General features: G+C 37.3%; 1 protein-coding gene across 5 annotated transcripts in view; it reads right to left on the bottom strand.

Moving 5' to 3' along the window:
* Nucleotides 1-21,775, bottom strand: part of ABCC4 (ATP binding cassette subfamily C member 4 (PEL blood group)) — a 153,890-nt gene that overhangs the window by 82,411 nt on the left and 49,704 nt on the right. For all 5 annotated transcript variants that reach the window (XR_011327895.1, XR_011327896.1, XM_069802463.1 and 2 more), the window contains exons 14-19: nucleotides 21,093-21,189; nucleotides 19,755-19,970; nucleotides 17,716-17,856; nucleotides 16,290-16,327; nucleotides 15,834-15,934; nucleotides 12,693-12,839 (exon numbers count right to left, since the gene is read on the bottom strand). Coding sequence is in view for 3 of the 5 variants with exons in the window: in XM_069802463.1 (XP_069658564.1) it covers nucleotides 12,693-12,839; nucleotides 15,834-15,934; nucleotides 16,290-16,327; nucleotides 17,716-17,856; nucleotides 19,755-19,970; nucleotides 21,093-21,189 (740 nt within the window). In the remaining 2 variants the exon portion in view is untranslated. The remainder of the gene's footprint in view (nucleotides 1-12,692; nucleotides 12,840-15,833; nucleotides 15,935-16,289; nucleotides 16,328-17,715; nucleotides 17,857-19,754; nucleotides 19,971-21,092; nucleotides 21,190-21,775) is intronic.

The raw sequence follows: 21,775 nt of genomic DNA, 5'->3' as shown, positions 1-21,775 counted from the left end.
GGAAAACTTTCATATCACAGTTGGTATAGAAAATATTGGTCCTATGAAAGAAAAGTCAGTAAAGCACATGATCCATGTGGTGAGGTGTATTCCACCTTCCAGAAGATTCCTTACTTCAGCAGGGTACCACTCTCATAGCTGCAGAAGTCTGTCCACAATGGACAACCTGGCACGATTAGAAGTCAAGACATCACAAATTACCTGAACGAGAACCCCCCCAAAATATTGAAAACAAAAACATGAGGTATGTTGTAAACAGTATCACTAAGGTGTTACTGTTTGCATGGGTCACATTCTTTCCTCCTCAGTGCATTCAGGCAACCAAAGGACCATTATGTTCAGAAAAGAGATCCTGGAAGAACTGAAAGGTTCTGACATCAGAGAATTCAAGCTAGCTGTGAATCCCATTGAGGAGGTATGACTCATCTCTGAGGTTTAAATTAGATTATCAACCAAGTGAAGCAGCACAGTAAATCTACAATAAAAGATGAATGCCTACAGGAAAATAATTTTTGCCCCTAGTGGCAGATACTTGAACTTTAAAGGATCTGAGACTAAGCTCTTTGTCTAAGCCTTCCTGACAGAAAACAATTGAAATAATTTCTTTAGTTGGTCCAACTTTGCTCCATATGCCACATGGAAACAATATCTAAACCCTCTAAAATAAAGTATATTGTCACTTCTAAACCAATTGAGGATCAAACAATTTACAGAAACCAAGACTTATTTTGCTGACAATTAAGCTCTATCACCAAGACTTGAGATTCAATGAAATTTGACAATTGTGAAGAAAGAGGCTTTTGTCTGAGTAAGTCTGAAGCATTTGGAAGAACCAACAGGAAATCAGAAGACTGAATTAGATGGAAGTATCAGAGCCTTTGAGGATAGTCTAGAATTCACTAATTAAAATAACTGCCTTCCTTGCTCTGTTTCCTCTCTGAATTGCTTTGGTTTTACAGCAGAAAGGCATATAGCAAGAGGCAAATCTGGTCTAAGGAGCAAGCATTATACCCACCAAAATTCCTCTTACACCAACAGCATACTTTGTCTATGCTGCTGGCCAAGCTTCATTATGAAGAACCACCATCTCTTTAAAGATGAGATGAAAGACAAGTACGAATCACTGCTGTACACCAGATCTATGTGGTGTGAAGGGCCTTTAAAGCTTTTTTTTTCCATGCTGAAAGCCACCACATTTACTTTGTAGTAATTCATACACAACCCAAAGAAGTTTGCAAGTTCTATTCCATCCTAGTGCTAGAGGTCACTAGCTGGGATAATATTCTTGCACCTCCTCCTCGTGGAGTCAAAGAATGAATATAGTCTTCTGTTCTTCCAAGAACTGTAATACTGACTTGTTCTCCTTCTGCCCTTTTAATTGAAAAATACGTAAGACTTCTATTCAAAACACCTCCATGCCTACTTCACAATTAATAGAAAGCAGTCAATAAGCATTTGAATGTCTTGCATCTCATGAGAAATATGAGCAACAGAAGCAGAGCACAAAGGTATTAACAAATTAAGTGGTGCTCACAGCACTACATTTTAAGCTGAAAACATCTCAGATAAGTTCAGAAACTTGGGATTTTGCATTTCACAAAATATTTGTGTCTCTATTAAAAGTACATAATAATATTGCTTTATTGTGTGGCTAAGATGGGAAAACAATTAATGAAAACCTATTTTTCCACAGGAATGTTTCTATTTTTTAAGCAAACACACACTTCTAGAAAGTGTCAGATTGGACATTTCTACTCTCAAACACTCAGCAGGTGAACAAAATCATCTGTATAAGCCCTAATAATTTTTGAGAAACACTTATTTCTGAACAACCACTTTTAAACACTGTTCTGTAAGCCTTCAGTAGTAGCTGGGCAACACTGCTTATTAAATTGAGGTGCAGCAGAGTTTATTTTTTTTTATCTCAATTTAAAAAAAAAATGTTGGGATTGTTTTTTCCATTTTTTCTGTTGGGGATTTTGGGGGGTTTAAGTATAAGTGGCATTTAGTGAATGGCTTGAATTCAATATTAAACCATACTCGTAGCTTAATTATGAAAAAAGATCATTGTCACTACATATTTGGAATATTAAAACTTGTCAGCTCTATAAAAACCTCAAGGCACTTTTTTCTTTCAAATTTGGTTTTGTTTTGAAAGCCCTCCTTAGATAAGATTTCTTAATATTAGAACAAGTCTAGTATAACTAGTTTTCTGTTGAAAATATTGGGGAAAAAATGTTCCCTGTATATCGTTAGTTCAATAGAAAAAAGATGACACTTGTAAAGCTAAAACCATCTATATTTTACAGTCCTGGTGCTTTCAATTTGCAGAGCTTTCTGCAGATATCTTTTGTACTAAATGAGCATCAAATATTTTTTTTTTTCTCCAACAGTAAGGGAACATTAGCTGACTAAAGGTAACTACTGCCAACTCTTCCTTAAACCATTTTACCTTTTTTTAGTCAGGAAATACCAGAAATATTCTGGAAGGTTAACAGTAACTGTTTACTTCTGGCTGGCTGTTGAGACTGGGGGGGGGGAATTGTTATTCTAAGAGGAGACTGGGGAAGGAAGGAAGGGAGAAAGTAAAGAAGCATTACACTAACATCAGGCAAAGCATATGAGTTTTATATATATTTTTAAATATATATTTTTTATATATATGTGTGTGTATATATATAAAAATATTAAAATTATGGTTCTTCCCTTTCTTTTAAATTTAGTGGTAAATTCAGAATACTGAAGACTTTAAGATACTCATCCTTAAGAACACAGACAGCTAGGTACCCTGAACCTCCACACTGTAGTGGGTAGCAAAGACAGCTCTTCTCCAGCAAGATTTAGAGCAAAAGCCTAACATTGGTGCTCTCAATAATGCCCTGGAAGAGCCTGCCTCTTTATCATGTACCTGGTAAGCCTAGGCTAATGTTAACCTTTGTGAATACCCTTCTTTGCCTGGTCATTCCTCATTATACATACTCTTCAAACTGGAATCATAAATGGCTAGTAAATAAAAATAATCATGGATTTGAAGAAGTTCTATTATTTTATGCCAGAAAATTGTATATTTTACTCACTGAACCCTTAATCTCTATTACTGAAAGGATAATCTTACCATAACAAAGATGCCGTTTGTACTTTATACTTAACAATAACTTAACCAAGTAAGCACCATACAGCAAATCTGGTCTGAACAGGCATAGAACCCCAGCACTTCAGTTCACTTTTAGCTTCTCCTTCCGTAAACTGAAGGAAAGTTGGGCTCCTATCTCATTAGGTGATGCACAGATTTACTCATGTTTACAGGTCATAATAAAAATAGAAGGTTCTTCATTAAGTTGCCCAGCATTAAGGATATATTCCCCTATTTCAGTGAGAGGGAAGAGAAAGCAAACACAAGTGATAGACAGCAACAGTACTTCTGAAACTGTTCTTTATCCCATGCAATGAGAAGATTGCTGCACATAAAACATTTAACATTCTAAACCCGATCTCTTTAAGTGAAGACAGACACTCACCACCTTCTCTCTAAAGACCAGCATGACAGATTATATACATAAAATAAGTGTACTGAAGAAGAGATAAATGAGATAGTGTAAAGTTTATTTAAAGCTTTAAATGTTCATATTAAAAAGGAGAGAGAGGGGAAAAAAAACCCACAAACTGAGCAAATGCCCCCAGCATCTAACACTTACTGTCCTCTGGGCATGTCCTACAAAGGATGGGGCAGAAACAGTATTCCTGTATGAGAAATCACTTATGACATCTTAGAAACAGATGTAGGAACTTTGCCTGAAAATTTAGACTGAACTGTATCTATTTTGGGTTGTGAACATTCAAACTGATGAACACTGGAACCACACCACACACACTGAGAAATGAATACATGCAGGGACAAAGGAACACGTATTCCCGATGAAGGGAAACTTACCACAAAGCACAGGGTTTTCTTCTTGCCTACGCACGAATTTGCAATATTCTGCATTGCATCATTTGCATATTAAACAGACAATAACTTCATTGGGAAAAAAACAGGTTTACCACACACACAGAGAAATCTCATCACATCTGATAAAAAGAAAACTGAGGAAGAGTTAGGCCATCTATCTACCATCCATTATACCTTATAATTATCAACAATAATGTCCATGTGCTAAATCTTCACCTTCTCAGTTTTCCACGCGCCTTCAGGTTATTCTGCACTCTGTGCCCCAACACTAACACAGGCTAGCGAAGATTTATACTTGAAAGAGGGCAGGCCACATGCAGAAGACAGTGTAAAGGGATTGAGGGAGATGGAAGAGTGGCATTCCCAGACACAGAAAGCAGAGGATAAATTCAGGTACAGAATGGATGAAAACTGACAAGGACCGTGCCGGTGGACAGAAAACCCACGAACTTCTGAGAAGTTTAACTTTAAACTTCCTTTGAGTTTACAAATGTCATAAATGTTGCACAAGCAGCACATGATAAAAGCTTAAGTTCGAGCAGTATTAGTGACATCTATATTCTTTTTTTAACTGGCCAATGAGGAAGGATGAGGGGATGCTACAACTAGAAGACAAACGAGCAGGTCGGTAGTCATTTGTGAGTCTTCTACAGCAGTGAAAAGTCCAACACAAAACCAAACCCCCTCAGTATACAACGCACTTCTACTCTGAACCAAACAGTTGAGAATGAAGACTTTGACTTTCTCCCGTATACCAGTCCACTTGCTTCGCATGCTGGCTCTGTGAATACAACTTCCTACCCAGTATTAGGTGAGTAACAGCTAAAGCAGCCTCAGCTTCTCCAGACATTTCAGAAGTCTCCTCACTCCACAACCTCTCGTTAGGGACCACCACAACTAAATACTCTGCTCAAGCCAAAATCAAAAGCTATGGAAACAAAAGATGCAAATGAGAATTACCTAGGAAAATGTTCAACCAGAGCCCAAATTTAAATGAACATTAAAAGAAACCTCCATGAACCTGCAGTTTGTAGTTTCAAGCTACCTACCTGAAGATTGGTATTGCCACAAGCAATAATTAATGTCCTTACATACTACTACTGTAATTACAGTACTATTGTCCAGTAACTAGTTAAAAAAAAGTTCTTTGTATGCTTGATGCTATTTTAAAATACGTTGTAAAGCTCTCTTAAGACTGGTAGCTGTCAACATATACACCTTGTCATAATGCTGCCTCCTCCAAATATAACATTATCTTGCATCAAATGACATCAGAAATCAAAACCTGAAGGAGGTCCTGCATATGTATTCACCTGAATACATAACAAAAAGCCTCTGACAAAGTGATTCTGACAGAAAAAAATAACACCTGAGGAAGAGAGGGTGGAAGCAAGCAAGTAATGTTGTCTTGTACTATTCGCAAATAGCTCAGTAATTAACTCTATCAAGTTTGTAGTTTTTAAACTGAAGAGCACATTAAAGTTGAGCTTGATTCAATACCTCCGCTTCCCTAACTGTTGATTTCTATCCTTTGTTTTTTATTCTGGATTGCCAGAACAGGCAGATTCACATAAAACATCCATTCTTTTCTACACTAAAATTTTAATTTTGGATCAAGAAGTGCCTTTTGTTTCCAAACACTCTCCAAGATCACCACAGGCACAAACTAATCTTCACTTGTTGCATAATCTGCAAGATGCTGGCAATCTGAGGAGAAAAAAAAAAAGACTAATTAATTCACCCAGATGCTGCAGTGCAGATTACCTAGGATCATCTGGGAGAAAGATTTCTGTGCAGTATAAAGCAGAACAGTGCTCATGAAATGAGTTTGCACTGTGATAGTATTCCTTTTATTTTAATTTACAGCCATTCAGATTAAAAAAAAACCACAACAAAAAAACCCTAAAAAACCAACACACCGAAGTGGGCTGTTTTTTCTGCAAACACCAGAGTGGTCTAACTGTGTCTGTGTGTCCGTAAGAGACAGCAATGAAAGGTTATGGCAGAGGAAAGAGCCCAGAAGAGCCAAAAGCCTGATGTGTAGGGCTTTCACCTGGGATGGGGGAGCCATGTGTTCAAGGCCCACATTAAATCAGAGAGGGGAAGACCTGGGCTGCCTTCCCCACGTTCCACATACGTGCTCTCACCACCTGGCTATTCATTATCCCTGCCCTGCACCTCCCCAAAACAATTTTTTTTGGAAATGCTTCTGCCTTGTTCCAAGGTGGAATGAAAGTGGGGTTTTGGTGAGTTTTTCTGCCTTTCTCAAAAAAACCCAACTCATTTCCCACCCAGAACAAGCACCCATGAAGAGCAAGAGAGGAGGTCCCATCGATATAGTGCCTCCAATCCCCGCTATCCACAGCAGTCACAGCAGCATCCAGCAATTTTTAAGCAGATTAAAAATAGCAAAAAAAAAAAAAAAAAAATTAAAATAGTTAATATCAAACCCAAAAAACCCCTCTCATCCTTCATATTATCTTCAAAAGCTTATTTGCAGCTGCACCACCTCAGCTAGGCCCTCTTTTTAAGCCCCTTGCAGTTTTTTTTCATCGATATTATTGCAGTCTCTCCCTCTGTTTTCAAGTGTCTCCAACCAACATTTCCTTCCTTCTTGCCAGAAATCTCATCAAAATAGTCTGCCATCTATGCAAGACTAAAACATAACTGTGTTTTTACTTTCCCGCTACACTTGCAGGAACGATATGTCTCTGAACAGCTTCTGTTCAGTCTTCTAAAGCCAATACTTTTAATTAGGTTTCTCTGTCTTGGTCGACTCCTCCATGCCTCCTTTTTGCTCAGCTGAGGTGGGGCGAGAGCAGCTCTCTCTCTAGTTGCTTTAGCAAATGAAAAAACTAGACTTTGCAGTATCTGGGCAGGTCAGCATATGGTCAGAAATGAGTTTCGCAGCAGGCCATTTTCCCCACCAGGGGATCTTAATGTGAAGAAGATAGAAAATCTCTGTGAAGGGACATGAAATCTTGTGCCAGGAAAGCAGGAGACTGTACTTGGAAGTGGTTGTCAGTACAAGCTTCACGCTATTTCCCTATCAAATAATGTCTCGTCCCCTCCTACAAACAGGTTTTCCGTAAACCTTTTAATTTTATCTCCCATATTAAGCGTAAATAGGGTGAGCACTGACTCCGTGAACTGAAAATGTAATGGGCTTGTCTCATCAGTTTACGGCCAAGTTTCATTCAATTATTATTGCAAGAAAAATAGAATAGCATTGAATTGAGTTATGCTAATAGATAATAAATGTAAACATAACTCCAGAGTACTATTTACTAACTTTAAAGACTACTCCTATAGCAATCAACTTTATAAGGTTCCTGACAGAATCATAATGCTGATAAAATACGTAGAAGCGTAAGACTACTTAAACTTTTAACAAAAGCCATGATAATACTAAGAGTAAATGAGCAACTCCCACAAAATGTCATTTAATAATCACATCCTGATAAGGTTTAAAGTACATATCGCCATTGTTATATGAAAAAACATTAAAGTTGTGGTTTGTGTTGGTTTTTTTTTTTAAACACATGTAGCAACCTAACAGGTTTTCATTACCACACCTACTTCAGTGACGAGCTGTTCCACTCAAACACCCAAACATAATATTTACAACATTGTGCGGTTGTTAAGGATCTTGATGATTGATGGAACCTATTGTGTTGCCATCTTAATAACAACAAATGCAAGTGATTACCAACATGGAAGAGAGAATCTGTGTTTTTATTTCACAACAAAAGACTGTCCTATAGGGACTTCTTTTCAACATAAACTAACAAACCTGCACACACGTGAACGTGCTTTAGAGCTTGGCACAGAGAGTCAAAAACAAAGCCTCTGCTGCTTTAAGGACAACATATTTTTTTGTATTAGCTTAAGAGAACATGAAAGCTGTCAAAAGAGCTGGTATAGTTTTTCACAATCCCACAGAATTCATCTTGACCACAAGGAAATATCTGAAAACTGCATCAGAAAGATAGCATAGATCTTGTTTCCGAAAAAAAGAAAGCAATTGAGTCATTGAGTCAAACAGGAATACAATACATTTTCTGGCATCGCTACTGAATATTTATATCAGTGATGAATGAGACTACGAACGAAATATTTTAACATGAAGCTTTGCCTTGTTAACTGCATGATATGCCAAAACACCACCTACTGTAAATCACAGGGTTTAAAGACCAGTATTTCTTGTTTGAACATGCTACTTGTTCAGCAGAATCACTTGTGTGAACAAGCATACATTAATGTACGCTAACTAGAGCAGTTTCACTATCCAACTGATAGAGTATAATTTAACAACCTCATTATCAGCATTGTAATTTTCAGACTGCTGAAATATCATATTTGTTGCAAATATTATATAGTTTAAACACTTTAACATTTGACGCTTCTGTCAGATAAAACGCAGATAGGCATTTGTGCATTGATGAACATGCTTTTAATCCTATAAAGAAACTTTCTCTGTCAAATTATAGGTGTTTCAACACTTGATTTATGAACACCATAATTAAAATCCTTATGCCTTAAAGAAAAACAAACTCTTCATTATAACAACAGCTTTCTTTCACATTTTTATCTTTTTAATATTTGGAGCTTGCTTTTATGTGCTGCTATTAGCTATCAGTTCAGCATGTCATTTCTGGCTGCCAAAACAGGAAAATATTTCTCTTTAGAACCTGGTCAAATCTCAAAGTCTAGGTAAGCACCCAAAGAGATCAATTTTATTTAATGCTTCCACAAAGCATTTATGGGGGGGGGGGGGGGGGATCTGCTAATTTAACAGGTAGAGGACAACCATCACACAATTTAGTGCTTTCTGTTTCTAGAAAGGCCAGAAATGCTGTAAGGTCTGCCAAAATATTTCTCCTCTTTCTATGAACTGTCAGAATCAAGAATTTGGAGAGATACAATTCAGAATTTAAAAAAAAAAAAAGAAAATAAAAAAGAGCTAGATTTTCATATGTATTCTGTAGTGGTTCTGGTTCAATATGAATTTTAGACAGATCTCTGGAGGGGGAAGAGAGTCTTATTTTATCTGAACAAATTCATGCATATCATTCATTCGTCTTATAGCACCCATCAGCACAGCAGCAGCAAGTTTCAGTTTCCTAAACTCAATGCAATTCAAAATTACACACGATCTCCACTAAAACTACCATTACTGGAAGTGATGCAGTTATACATTAGCATCCCTCCTCTAAAGAAATCTCTGTCCCCAAATCCCAGAAAGGAACAATTCATTTACAAGCTAAGCAAGTAATCTTGAATCAAATCCTGAAGCTTGTCAAAACTAGGATCTCCTAAACTATCAATAAGAAACTAATATCAAAAGAGGGAACTCCCAATTCAAGTAATTGGTGCTGAAGTCCTGGTCCCTTTTACCCAGCTTCCTATCAAATTTGTTTTGAAATGTTACAAACATCTTGAAAAAGAAATTAAAAGGAATAACGGCTGAAGGAGGTCTCCTTGACGGGACCAACGCATCAGACTCTACAGGGTTATCTGACTTTTGGCCACTTATTACAAAGCCAACAAAGTTCCTGAACTCAGCATCACATGAAGCTGAAAAGCTTACTGTGTAGAAGATTAAGAGAAAATATTATACTTGCAGATAATGAGGACAACTGAACGGAACCACATTACTATTGCTCAGTGGAGAGGTTGAAAATTCACTCCTCAAATTGCATCTCTAAAAACATAACAGATAAATTTTGTTATCCTTCTGACAAGCTGTTTTAATGCTAAACTGGGATAAAACAGATCATGCTGCCCTCTTGTGCTAGATGTACACAGAAATCAACCCTTTTATTCCTGCAAGTGACACACGAAGAGGAATATATAAAGCATTCACTATGAAGTAGAAAAAGCCCACGTTTTCCTCCTTACAGATACCTCGACATGCATGCAATTCGCTTACTGGGAGATGGATAGAAGAGCAAAGAAAGTTTCAAGAGAGTCGAATTCGACACTCCAAAAAACAACCAAGTTCTGTCAACAAACACAGACAAGTCAGATGTGATAAAGCCCCAAATACAACCACTTAATCTTTAACTTCCCATCAAGCTTTCGCTATAGCTATTTAAGTGATGCTGCATAGATATCTGCTGATAAATTTGAATTTCAGTCATAAATACCTGATCATTCTTTCTGAATGCTGGATAACACAATAAGCTTTAGTCACTTAGGATCATCAGCTCAATAGTGTTAAGTGCTTAAGAAAGAAAGAGACAGTAATTTATAACTATTTTTAGATCTATGCCAAATTACAGAGAGGCAAAATCTGTGTACATACAAATACTTTGGGGTGGGAAGGGAGAAAGGAGAGGGGTCCTCGTATTCCTCTTCTGTCTCTGCTATGTAATCCAGGTTCCAAAAATACATTTAAATTCTTGTATCATCTAGGTAAGATGCTCGTTACTATTCCCTTTACAACCTTCCCCTCCCTATATATTGCTAATGCAATCTGTAAAGAGCGATCTTGGGCTCATGCCTAAACTGATTCACAAAGCATAATTTTTTTAGAAATAAGTCATCTCATTTATTCACCATGACTGATTGGATCTACGCTGTTGGGAGCTGACAGACATGTCATGATTCACCACGTATTTCCATTTCCTAATGTCGACTCCCTGATGCTGCTCATTAGTCTGTTTCCCCCAGTAAGAACTATCGAGAGCTCGGGATGTCTATTTACTTAAGTTTCCTTCCTTGACTTTGGAACATGGATCACCATGTGTTCAAAATACTGACTGTGGCATTTTTTAATTGCTGATTATTTTTTGATAAATAAACCAGCAAAAGTCAGTTCAGCAATTGCTTCTGCTAAGGTCTTAGCGACCTCACACAAATACTGAGAACATGCTGGACACTTAAATGACAGATCTGACACTGCAATATCAGCTTTACTAATATGGGATATGATATCTGACAGTTTGGCTTGGCTATTACAATCACAACCCTAGAAAAAGGAGCCTTTAATAATTTCCATTTCTTTTTAGTGTGTCTTTCACAGTAAGGCATACTAAAAAAATAAAGAAAAAAAAAAAGAAAAAATAGAAAAAGACTTTACTTAAACAAATCTCACCCCAATGCAAAAAAATAGCATCTGAAGTTCTAAAAGATAAATACACAATAAAACACGGACATAAATCAGACAATGAAACAGAGATGTTAAAACCAGAATTTCAGAACTGCACCATGTAGCAGTTCTGAACAAGAGCATCTTCTCACATGTCATCTTTTCCCTTTTCTTTTTTCCTTTTTCAAAAGATGTATAGATCAGAACAGCAGTACCTTTGCATGCTACCATGACCAAAAGAAAGATGAAGGGAAAGAAACATATGCATACTGAAGTTAATCTTCTTTTATAAAATATCTGCTGATAAATAGAAACACACATCTGTAAGTCACGACAGTGTGTGAATACCAGCAATAGGCAGGTTTTATGAATGTCACTTTTACAAAGCACTACTAATTTGAGCTTCACAGTATGTTACAAAGCAAACTGTTATTTATTACTCTATATTGTCCCTGATATTTACTCTGTAGTTCTTAGTTTGTTATGATGAGCCAGCTTTACGGGCATTCTTACAAGATGATTATGTATTCCCTCAAAAATACAGTTACTGCACATGCTGCACACACACACACACACACAACTCCCCCCCCCAAAAAAAAAAAAAGGAGAGAGAGAAAGAGGAGGAAAATCCCTGCCTATCTGACAACAACCCCCATCAGTACTACGATTTTTTTCTGATGTATGTGCTCTCACTAGCCCTCCACTAACCTGTGTGCTGAGCTTATGGCTTCACTTCTAATTCTTTGCATTGGCCTTGAATTTGCACTACCACAGACTCACAGTACAAGCAGACCATATAACACTGCCTTAAACTTCTGCAGTTGTAGGGTTTTTTTCTAAGGGAGAAATTACACGTTTCATTCATTATATTATGGACATAAACCTTTTCTCCACATAAGTTTTTTTTCTTCCTGAAAATATTACTAATTTCTCTGACACAATAAAGCCATTCCTATATATATCCTTACAATCATGAAATGGCTTCTGGAACTATGAGAACAAGCCTATGTTCCTTTTCTTCAAGGGAGCGAAGACCATCAGATTTCTGTTTCTCATGTAAGACTGGCTAGTAAATCTGTACCACCACACTTCCCCACTCTCTTCACTCTGCTCCAGCTTCTCTCTTGTTTCTTTTGAAGAACATAAGGATCTGGATTACAGTTTTAAATTGCATGCTTTAAGCTTTTGTGCATTCTGGAAGGATAGTAAGCTACACAGTTTCTCAAAACTGTGAATTACCATACATGCTTAAAATTATCTTTTAAAAGGGCAAATAATTGTTGGGGTTAAGCTTTCAAAGTGCATGCACAAAATGCATGCATATACATTCAGCATATGGAAGAAACCCCTGTGTAACTGAATCAGAACAGCAGTGCAACTAGCAGGTCAATGTACACCACCAAAGCCACATGTAATTCATTTTTCTGTAGAATGCATTTGAAGAGAGTAAGATCAACCTTCAATAAGCAGCCAACATTCTGACTTTTAAAGACCACACTGTTAAATTTAAAGGTTTTAAGTAAAAGTAGCAAAAAAAAAAAACCACAAATGTGCAAAAATACTATAAATCATAATTGCCCAGAAATAGTATAGTTAGCATAATCAATGAGGTACATTAAATGTTAAGGGGTTTTTTACTATTAAACTTACCTATAGGATTTCTGTCAAAAAACAAGACGGGAGCTTTCAAAATGGATTGAAACATTTTGTTGTGCAACGTCTGACCAGAATTAACAAGAACTTGAAACACCAAAAGACTTCTTACTATGCCAAACAGTATTGTAGCCACCGTTAAACCTGAAATTAAAAAAAACACAGACAAAGCATGCATACAGATATGGATCTTTCACAAGGAAAATAATTTAAAAATAAAACTGAACTAAAACCAAATTTTGTTGACCTCTGTATATAGCAAGAATCCAAACTTAAGCTTAGAGACTCAGACTGAGCACAGAATATAGACACCTTATATTTGTCACTAGCTTCAGTTACTATCATATCATCAATTTAAACAATTGCTCTTTTTTGGTTTGAAATATTGGTACTTTATAGAAATGTAGGAAATGTCTGTTAACCCATGAAATAAATCTGTATTAAAACCTTCTGCATAACAGCTCTGCTAAGAAATTCATTTCACAGTGCCATGTATAATTGTGGCTTGCAGAGGTCACTGTGAAGATTCAACATTTGCCAGCAGGTATTAACCAAGTAATATATACACGGCTATTTAGAGACAACCTTGAGTTATTCTCAATCAGCCCAAACCACTCATGCCACTCTTCCCCTTGTAAACCACATCAAATCATTGAAATTATGTGTATTTCTTTAACATAGTTTAAGATGCATCCCTTATGCCACGTGAAATAGAGCCCTTCTAGGGAATCGGTCTGCAGACTGTTTGACTTTCTCCTGGGCACATCTCCACGTACAAGACAGGGGTGCTACAGGGCAAAAGATGGAAACAAAGAATGATGAAATTGCTGCTGCTCTATTTGCTGTGTGTAATCTTTAATGTGGCTGCCCAAATTCCCAGTCAATGAAGGCGAACAGTGAAGGTGTTAACCTTACATTTGGCAGTGCTTCCAGATTCCAGGTGATCTGCTCTAGAAACTAAGCACAGCCACCACAAGCCCAGATGCTCAGGCCTTGAGGACACCCTTAAGTTAGACCCTAACAATCAACATAAAACATTGCCTATTCTAAGGACAGGTTAAAACTGGATGCAATTCAGGTAGAGCTATAGTAACAGTGGGAAAGAGTGAGGTTTTAAATTATATGAAGTGGTTAAGTCAACCAGTTATTCCATCCTGCTTACTACTGTATCCTCCAAGGATGCAAGAAAAGGTATTACTATTTCATTTGTCTGCTTGCAGTTTATTGCCCATGTTCTGTGTGGTGCTCTTTTTAAGAAAAGAGCACATGGTTGGGATGAGAGCTTGTTTGCCTTGTCATGACTGCTATACTCAAGGCCAGGTAAAAGAAAACTTTTCCAAGAGTAACTGCACGTACCCAAACAGGAAAGCTGGGTCATGCAAAAAGGGAACGGAAGAGATACTAAGCAGGCGGCTGTGGCAGAGCCCATGCCTAACAGCAGTCCGTGGGAGCGATGGGAGCAGAGGGACCATGTCCTGGGAACCCCACGTTTCTGTACAACTTCAATCAGGCTTGGAAGCCACAGGAAGCTGCTGGCATGACCCTCACCAAACGAATCACCTGAAAAGACCCAATGACTGGGGACAAGGGGGAGGAATGAGACTTACTTTCAAGTCCTTCACCTGGTCTGTCTCACACCAAAGGCTTCTGCTTTCCCCGTTTACAAGCTTACCACGTCAGTATAAGAGAGCCAAAGACTTTGCATGTTCACTTTATAGAAAAGGTGTGGAACTGGTACCTCAGTTCTGGCCAATGATGTTTCCCATAAACAGAAATTTTAGTCTTCTAACTTTTTGTCTCACAGAAACAACAAGGACTAGGAAGGTACTACCATGGTGATTTTTTTCTTTTTCCAAACATTGAGAATCAGAAATAAAAACACTCAGTTATTTTATACAGTTTCAGATGTTATAGAAAAAGGTAAGGTAGATTATGTGCTTCATATGAAGTGTACTATCTTTTTATAACTTTCTCAACTTGACTTACAATTTTGTGTAGGTAACTCAATGCTGTCTGTTCAGCTATTGCAAATATCTCACTAAGCCATCCAAACATTTCAATATAAAGGTAACTTTTGCTGTTCTGCTATCTAGAACAACATTTGCCTTAAAGGATAAAATTTTCCATAACGTGGTTTAGGTTATATGGTCAGAGAAAGCCAAGTTTTCCACACTTAATCATACTGTGCAGTCCATTGGAACAGCTCATGAAATAAGACATTACACAGAGAAAATAAGAGCCAAGTTTATCTGGCTCCTAAACTGTTGCTTCCCAGGCCAAGCACAATGTTTTCTGTCAAGCACTTCGATCATGTGGATTCCTGAAAAAAACCCAAACAAAAAATCCTCCACCCAGCCTCTCACCCAAGAGACATGTTTCTGAAAACATTCAATGCATATTCTTCTAGTATTCTCAGACCTATCATTTACATCTCCATCAAGAAATTACCATGCCATACAAAACTGTACATCACTAGGAGTGCTAAATAGCAGAGTCTGAGAGCATATTTCTACACATGCTTTTTCTATGCCAATTTTTACTACATTTCAGAGCAGTATTTCAAGATGTTTGGATGCCTGAACACAAGGATCAATGCCCTTTTCTGGATATTCAGAAGCATATGACTACCTATTGAAATGTTTTTTAACATCCTGCTTTGCATACCCATCTAGGATACTTTTTAAAAACTGGTTCTTTTGCTATGGCACTTCAGAAGGAGTGAAGCCATGCCAAGTTTTAGAACAGCGCAGAATGAAGATCCATTTCTAATCCCTCTTGCCCATCCATATAATGACTGAAGATTTAGCTCAATGACCTATTAGTAGAGACAATAACCACAACCTTACAGTGACTGACTTTTTGAATACTCAATTCCTAGTTTTCTTTCCAAAATCCAAGCAAAGCAAATTAAGAGTCTGCATTCAACCTGTTTCTTTCGTTAGATTTTATTTTATTTATCCCAATTAATTTAGTCAGGAGGCAAGACTGAGGCTCCTAATCTGTTAAGACATTACTCAGTTACTGCTTGAAATCACAGTTCCCCACATTGCCATTGTTTCACACCTCTCAAAACTGTTTACTGTAATAGGTCAGATAATAAATAGTTCTTTAGACAGACACACATGCATGTGTAATTACCTGCGTAAATTCCCAAATAAAAGTTAAGGTCTAGATGTTCAGTCTCATTTGTTCCATTATCTCCATTTGTTGTGATGTTCAACTTTTCTTGATGATTTGCCCTGTGGAAATGCATACAGAAGATAACGATCATTAAATCACATTCTGCAAATATTCATGAGTATGTTTAACTGTTTCTAGATTCAACTCTGTTGAAATCTTTAGTTCAAAAGATCCCATGAACTGATGTTGTCAAGCATCACACCGTGAGTAGAAGCTATTACAGGCTACACTTCGGCATAGAGTTTAAATTTTTTTCCACACACAAAATGAGTGAAGATCAGAAAAAGATCAACCATATTCTGAAGTTTCCTAGAACAGGGAACACCACCACCTATACAGCACTGATTTCTATTAGACAAACAGCACTTGACTGAAAAGGCAGAAATGACTGACCAGTTATTATCATCAACTTACCAGTAAGAAAGCCACCAGTCCTGGAGCACGTATGCCACCTTGAGTAAAAGAGGCAAATACAAGAATCATCTCACAAAATGAAAAAAACATTAGAAAATTAAATTTCCTTGCTATTCTTTCATGTTCTCTGGGAAAACATCACATATTCAGGAAAGCTTGCAATCCAGTCTTTCAAGACCAGCAGCAATTTGCAAAGCACATTAGAAGGTGCATTAGAACCCTCTACAAAGAAAGAAGTTACCTTAAATTACCTTACATGATAGCAAACTAAAGGAAAGCAATACACTTAAGCAAACAAAATACAGTAGCTCTTCCTAATGCATGTTAATTGCACATTAAAGAACTCATTTCTTCAGTTCCTAAATTCGCTACTAGAGATATTCCAAAATGCTTTTTGATTAACAAACTTTCTGATGTTACCAATCCAGAAATTTGTGTTTACAGGAGATAATTACCAGAAACAGGGTTGAAGGAGGATGAGAGAAGAGAGGGAGGGAAAAACTCCTACTGCCACCTTCCTTCTGTGCCAAGAGGTGACTACAAACTAGTAACAGGGTTATTTATCTCAAAATACACCTCTGTCCACATGAATTTAAAGTTCTGGGCAGTCTACTGCAGAGATTTGATCTTGCTCAGATTTCTTTCCAACAGACCCAATTCAAGGACAACCAAAAAGGAAGTAACATAAATATATAGATTATTTTTTACACTCAAAACCAATCATTTCCATGAAATGAATTTAAGCTGTCTCAGCAGGAAACAGAGAAAAAGGCAATAAGCTATCTTCACGCAGCTTTCTCAGCTCACCATTTCTTTCAGTAGAGTTTCAAAATCATTCTCCTTATTTAAAAATTCTTTTACATACCTGCTACAGTCTGCTTTACACACAGTATTTGCCTATTCTCTACCTCACTTTCCTCTGCTAAACAGTGACCCTCCTTCTAGCCCTTCTCATAACCTGCACTTATCAGCAGACAAATTTTTCTTTTAACACTTCTATCAGACTCTGTTCTTCCAAACCCAGTAAATCTCTTTACTCTCCTCAACTGGAAATATAGTGACTGTTCAGATTTGTTAAACACTACTTCATACACCTTATGATTTTGTTCTCTATCTCCAAAAATTAGACTGGCTTATAATTTCTCTGCCACGCTGCCGGTAAAATTATTTTACTGAAGTATTAAAACTGTTGAAATAAGGATCAGTGCAAGACATCTAAATGCTGTACGAAAACTCCATGCTGATGTGTAAAATTTGATCGAGTACACTACAAAATTATTAAAGAACACCATGCTCCCAAACATTTTAGATGAAACATCACAGTAACAAGCATACATTATGTTAAAAAGGAAAAAAAAAAAAAAGAAAAAGAAAAAAGGCAACCCCAAAATACATTCAGTATTATTTGCAGCTCCCAACAACTTACCTGTGCCAAAATATTGAATACTACAAGTATGAAAATCACAAAGTAGTTTGCTCCTGCAGTGAAATATTTTCTGTAAACCTTAAAGTTTATTTTTCCCTCAGAGCGACTCTCCTCTGGCACTGCAGCCAGTGCGTTTTCAGCCTGAAAAAAGATCCCCAGAATAAAAAACATCAACCTTGCATTTACAGATTCAGACTAAGCCACTTGAAAGTCATGTTTCAGAATTAGCAAACAATTAAATAAGAAGATAAAGTAATTATGCATATAAAAACTTTAAATATCAAACTATAGCTTTGACAAAAAAAATTAGTCTCAGTGCAGTAATACTGAAAAATCTACTCTGCAAATTGACACTGTGAGGATTTTATTTTGAATTGCATCACAGCATGACTTCATTTACAGCCAGAAATATTTACTCTAATTGACTGCTAAACCAGGTTTTTCTTTTCTTATACACTACCTTCGGTCATAACAGCTCTAGACACTAAGACCTTGACTTGGGCAAGATTCTGTTTTCAGAATGCAGCGTGTAACCTTTCCTTTTCAGAAAAGTATTTAAAGTAAATATTCTTCTGCAAGTATGCACCAAAATCAATCAACATATGCCCAGAGCAACCAATTACCTATAAAGTTCTAATCACCTCCTTGTAAGTACCAACAAAGCCTCTGTTAACAGGGAAAACAAGTAAAATGACAAATGAGAAATCATATTAAGCAAACAATGGATGGGGGACACTGAAAGACAGAAAAGGAAAAAATGAGACAGGCATAAAGAAGATAAAAGAACAATTCAAATGAACAAAATTCTGGGTTTTTTTTCTTTACAGTATATGTGATCGAAAAACTAGTGCCAGTTCAGTGGACACATAACACTTGATTTGTTGTTAGCAGATGCAGCTGTACAAGAGCAGTGGAATCAACAGACCTGACGTAGATATGAAAAAAGAAATCCCACCTACTCGCCTATAAAAGAAACCTATCTTGGTTTTTTTGTTTCTCCAGCCTCCTTCCTCCTCTGTACAACAGCTCTAATTCTGCTAAAAAGTTTGGCACACCATTGTGGATTTAATAGTGGAGTCACCACTGGGACATTGATAATATCAGATAAATTTATTGCTTTTGGGCATAAAACCATTCCTCAAAAAAGGTTTAAAAAAAAAGTTTGTAGCTTTTTTTTTTTTTTTTTGTATCTCACAGCTTTTCATTATAGGAAAGAAAAAGAAATAATATATACCCATAGCATAAAGGTGACAATCATAAGGGACACACAGGGATTACTTGTTCCATTTGTTCCATGTGCTCCACGGATGCAGTGCTAGCGCAAGCCTAGCAGGATTACAGGGCTCCTGCACTGTTTTGTGTGAATGCAAGCACACCAGCAGAAGGGCACCTCTGGTACAGAAACCTTATGGCTGCTTTTGCACTGTGCAGACCAAGAAATAACAAGGTACCTGAAAGTCAAGCTGGTACCACACAAAGCGTTCTGTTTTCACCAACAGAAGGGATGGGGAGAGCAATGCAGTGGTGTCCCCAGGTTACCCTCTCAGGGCCAGCTCAAGATCATGTGGGTATGTTAATGCCAGTCATGCAAATGTAGACTTTGTATAAAGCCACCACTTCTGCATGCACTTCCCAGAGCTCAGGATTTCAGGGAAAGTATTAATTTGAGCTCAGCACTGCACGAACAGACAAAACCCACCCAATACAGTGGTATTAGCCCTTTAAAGCATCACTGTCAGAGGACAGGATGAAGGAAGCACAGTGCGTTGCCGTTGGACATCTATAGGAATGCTTCCTGCATCCAGCAGACCTGATGCTGAACCTGAACAAACTCACCCTGCTGGGTTTGAACTGAACAGCACAGAGCTGTGGGATGCCTGCCCTCAGCGCTGGGCAGATCCACCATGGGCAAGCTCTCACCTGCTAATGAAATCCAACAATCCCTGAAATTCAAATGCAGCAGGGAAAACCCTTATCGAAGTTCAAGTTAAAAACCAGCCAGACAAGAATTGAGACACATCTATTCATTGAGCACTCACAGGTGGTTGCTCCACTGCTCCATCTTTCTGTGAGTGGGCAGAAGAATCGTGGGACCAGACAGAGGACTCTGAGAAGGTTCGGCTCCGGGCGGACTTCAGGTTGGGAGTTCCTGGAACTGACGGCTGTTCTACATCCTCATCTTTTTTCAAAAGGGAAGCAAAGTCGATGCCAGATCTCAGGAACTCTGAATAGGTACCTTTCCCCACCATTTTACCCTACAATTAATATAAGCTTTGATTATCTTCATTATACACTTTCTGTAAAGGACAATTTCTCTTATCTATCCTTGCTGCCTCTGCAGCTGCTGAGCACACATCCCACTGCATGGGGCTGAAGCCTCTTAACTATCAGTTCCTCATTTAGAAGAGCAGAAACAAGCTCTTCACCCTCTGACCAGTCCCTTCCCGACAGCTAACTAGGCCAAGGAGCATAACAAATGGGATGACAAAAGTCCCAGTTACAGCCAGGTGAGAATTATCTCCTTGGAGAAGCTGCGGGAGACAGCCATGCAGTTTTAAGGCAAGCTGTTAAACTACATACATAACCATCGATCTTTTAAATTACTCTAGGCTAGGGGTAAACAGCAGCTTAATTTTCTGGTCCTCACAGAGCTCTACAAGGAGCAACACAGACTATTTCCGCACTTCTTACAGCTCTATCACAAACTTATTTCTAGAAAGCTACTGTAACTTTTAAAGAGGTCTGAATGGAAGAAAAAGACAGCTAGCATCCTTTTTTGCAACTTTGTGATGCATCAAAAGTAATTTCATGCACTTCGCTACACAATCTTAGGAAAAAAAAAAAAACAACAAAAAAACAAAAACCAAAACCAGCTCAGGTTTTTGCATTTCCCCTCTACCCGTGAATATCTGGTACAACAAAGTTTGAAAGGAACCATCTTTGCTGAAGGCCTGCTTGTTCTCAAAGGTATCTGTGACCACTTCTCAGCCTTGATTTAAAAAAGGGACTGGTTGCAAAATCAACGTATTTCTTAATTCACACAAAAGTGTAAGAAACAAGAATAAAAGCAAAGCATTAACATAGTCTCAAAATAAGTAATTCTCTCACAGTATATTATACATATGTAAGATAAAAATGAGTATGTAAGATTACATATATGCATAAGAAAATTCAGAAACAGATTTTTCAGGAAGGTATGCTGAGAAAAATCAACTTATTCCATTAATTATAAAACTTTAAAAACATATATGGTCATTAGTAGACAGAAAATATATTTAAAAACTAAAAATATTTAACTGGGTTTTTTCCATCTTAGATTAAAAAGGGTAATTAGAAAGTATGAGAGATATAAAAGTACAGACACTGATTTCACTTACATCTTTTAGAATTAGAATCTGATTTGCAGCACGGAGATACTGCAACTGGTGAGTAACCAAAACAGAGATCTTCTGATGTAAGGCCTGACAAATACATCTGCAAAGAGATGGAAAAATAAATTAAAAAGTGAAGTTTCTTAAAACATTTTGACTGTTTCTGGAAAACGTTTTCTATTCAATTATAGTGTTTAAAATAAGAAAAAAAGATGCCCATGCTTATTAGATTTATAAAAATTACACTTAACAAACGTGTCCCTTATTTAACTTTAGAAGTTTTCAAGGTAGGGAAAAGAAATTTTTTATTTCTGGTCTGAAGTGAAAGAGGAGGAAAGCTTAAGGACATTTCATTAAAACAGTCTTAAACATCCTCCTAACAAATGTGCATGTCATAAGCTGAATTGCAAAGAGGGTATTTAACAAAAATTAAACTAACAGAAACAGAAAGCAGGGCAACATACTGTGGACATTTATGGAAGAATACAGACAATAAAAGTAACTTCTTTGAGATGAGTTTTCAGAGCAGCTGTAACAGTGAGCCACTGAGAGTTCTGGAGAAGTAAACAGTACTACTGATTTGAGCTACATGCAGGTATGTATTGAGGTAGAGGAGTGAAATCCTTCAACCATCTCTGACTTTTTTCCCATGGAATCAGGGCTTACCTTCCTCTCCAGTACCTTACCTG

Source organism: Haliaeetus albicilla, chromosome 15 (genome assembly GCF_947461875.1).
Source record: "Haliaeetus albicilla chromosome 15, bHalAlb1.1, whole genome shotgun sequence".
Taxonomy (NCBI): domain Eukaryota; kingdom Metazoa; phylum Chordata; class Aves; order Accipitriformes; family Accipitridae; genus Haliaeetus; species Haliaeetus albicilla.
This window is presented reverse-complemented; position numbering and strand designations above follow the sequence as displayed.